Source organism: Tupaia chinensis, unplaced genomic scaffold (genome assembly GCF_000334495.1).
Source record: "Tupaia chinensis unplaced genomic scaffold, TupChi_1.0 Scaffold143624_1, whole genome shotgun sequence".
Lineage (NCBI taxonomy): Eukaryota > Metazoa > Chordata > Mammalia > Scandentia > Tupaiidae > Tupaia > Tupaia belangeri.
In genome coordinates, this window is record NW_006203472.1 from 75,238 (window position 1) to 78,006 (window position 2,769).

At 63.3% G+C, this 2,769-nt stretch overlaps 1 protein-coding gene across 1 annotated transcript in view; it reads right to left on the reverse strand.

Annotated features, from left to right (window-relative positions):
• The window catches only part of MUC5AC (mucin 5AC, oligomeric mucus/gel-forming), a 40,425-nt gene that overhangs the window by 33,381 nt on the left and 4,275 nt on the right, over positions 1-2,769 (reverse strand). Inside the window, 5 exon segments of the mRNA XM_027766681.1 lie at positions 66-278; positions 498-623; positions 727-940; positions 1,053-1,162; positions 2,021-2,108. Coding sequence (XP_027622482.1) covers positions 66-278; positions 498-623; positions 727-940; positions 1,053-1,162; positions 2,021-2,108 — 751 coding nt within the window.

A 2,769-nucleotide genomic window follows, 5' to 3' on the forward strand; every position in this document is an offset into this window, starting at 1 on the left:
CGCCTCCAGCCCCAGTCAGGAAGCCGGCAGAAGTCCTGCCCAGGCTGCCACAACTCCAGCCCAACTGGGGAGGTCCACCAGCCTGTGGTCCCGAGGCCGCCGTCTCAGAGGGACGTCCAGGCTCACATCCCAGGGGGCCTTGGGCGGGGTCGGGACATACCACTGGCTGCAGTCGGTGGAGTAGACAGCCCCAGGGGCATAGGTGGCCCCGTTGTACACGCAGGCACACTGGGACACAGGGACACAGCCAGTCTGACCAATGTCATCAAACACCATCCCTGCAAGGAGCAGGCAGGCCGTGGGACAGGCGCCAGCACTGAGCCATGAGGGGGGCATGTGGAGGGGACAGGCATTCTGCTCATGGTGGCCCTACAGTAGGCCTGGGGCCCACGGACACCTCTGCTGGGTCCAGTCCAGGTCAGTCGCCTTGCCCCCACAAGGCATCGTGTTTCTCGGGGCCTGCACAGGGCCAGAGGAGGGTGGGGGCACCAACTCACCCTCGGGGCAGAAGCAACCAGAGACACAATGGTCCTCGCAGACCTGGGAGTGCTCCAGGTTGGAGCAGGTGTCGGCACAGGGCGAGTGGCACTCGCGGTACTGCATGTTGTGAGGGCACGTCTGGGCTGCGGGAGACCAGAAAGTCGGGCTCACATCCTGTCCAGTCCTGCCTTCCAGCTGGCCCCAGGCAGGACAGCATGGCAAGGGACAGAGGTAGAGAGCACTCACGGCAGAGATCGGGCCCCCTCCAGTCCCCGGGCAGCCCCCCGGCGTGGGCGCACTGCCGGGAGTACTCGGCCAGGGTGTGGCAGACGCAGCTGGCGAGGTCAGCCAGCTGGCAGAGGCAAAGGTCCTGCCGGCAGGCCTCTATGTAGCTTCCAGGGTGCACCAGGGCCGCACAGTCGAAGAACAGCGGGCTCCCCAGGACCTCCTCGCAGATGCCCTGGAGCAGAGGCCAGCCCACCCTGAGTCCAGGCTCAGGGCCACTACCGGCAGGGGTGGGCACCTCCCAGCCTCATACCCACCCCGCCCCCCCCATTTGCACCAAGACTTACAAAGCCAGTGGAGCAGTTCTTCTGGGGCTCAGGGGCCGGGTCCTGACACTGCTCTGTGGGGCCGTCCATCTTTTGCAGGTTCCCAAACTCAACGGGGGTCAGCTTGACGTCTGTGGGAAGCACACAGGGGGCTCTGTCTGCAGGTCCCAGTCCCTAGCCCAGCACCCGGGTGGCCACGTTCCAGGGGCCAGTCCCAGAAGGAGTTAGAGGGCCCTTTGTGCCCCTGGTCCCCATCGAGGATGTCTGAGGTGTCCCAGCTGTGCTCATGTGCACCACATCCCCCATGTGCACACTTCCGTGGGACACTCTGAGCCTGGGGCACCCAGGGATATAGGGGCCAGGCTGAGGTATTAATGTAGGACTTCTGCAGATGGTTGAAGAGCAAACCTGAACTCCTGACCACATGTGGGCATGTCTGGCCAGCAGCCACTGGACACCAGGGCAGGCTTGGTCCCCCCAGGATGGCACTCCTCTTGTGAGTGGGCTTGTGTGGGGCTTCATGGGCCTGGCATTGGGTCACAGGGATCGGGGGCTCTGGATGGTATGAAGCCACTGCACGCAGGTAGACTTGAGGACAGACAGTGGGAGGCTCGCAATTGCATGAGAGGGTGTGTGATCAGGGCACCTGCATGGAGCACAAGAGGCCCCCACCTGCACTCCTGAGGCTCATGTGTCAAGACTGGGTACATGTATGTTTGTGTACATGTGTGCACATGTATGCGTGTGCTTGGAAGGTAGGCTGTGTGCAAGTGTACTATGCACGTGCGTGTGTATGCCCTGGTGCTGGTGTGCAGCTCTGCGTGTGCATGTCTGTGCAGGGACTGTGCACACGTGTGCATGTGCTCCAAGTGTGTGAGCATGAACATGTGCGCAGCGTGGAGACATCTGGCTTGGGACCCTGGAGGAGAGAACCTTCCAGCAGCGGGGGCCGGGGGGCAGCGTGGGGACTGCCGTGCTGTGGGCCTTACTGTGGGAGAGGAACTCAGACCCAGGGACGCCGTTGAAGTCTCCGCAGAGCCCACAGGTCTGGTTGGCATACTTGGAGTCCAGCTCCAGCTGCAATGGAGGAAGCAATCAGCTGCCCATGCCCACCAGAGGTGACCCAAGACAGATGAGGGGTGTGTACCCAAGATTCCCAAAGGAGGGCTGGGGCCCTCAGAGGAGACAGGCCATGAGACCTTCCCCGGGAGCTCCATAAAGCCACAGTCCTTCCTGGCCAAGATGCCCCCCACACACACAGGGCCTCCATCTTGGCGTGCAGCTCCCTGGGGCTCCACTGGTGTCTAGGCACCTGGTCCTGACGGCAGCGTGGGATGGGTTCTGGCCTTCGCCCACCTCTGCCCAGAGCACTTTCTGCCCTCTGGAGAGGCTCTCAGGACCCCGGAGACCTCAGAAAGTCATGTTCACCCCCATCCTCTCAGTTCCTCAGGAGGTTCTGTCCCCAACTCTGTATCCCCAGCTTCCCAAGAGGCTCTGTCCACCCTTTTCTCTACCCCCAGGAGCCTCTGTCCATCTGTCTCCATGCTCACTCGGGGCTCTGCCCATCTCTGTCCCCACAGCTCCCCAGGAACTCTGTCCGCCCCCGTCCCCACACTCACACCCGTGTCTCTGTCCGCCCCCGTCCCCACACTCACCCAGGGCTCTGTCCACCCCCGTCCCCACACTCACCCGGGGCTCTGTCCACCCCCGTCCCCACACTCACCCGGGGCCCCTGCCG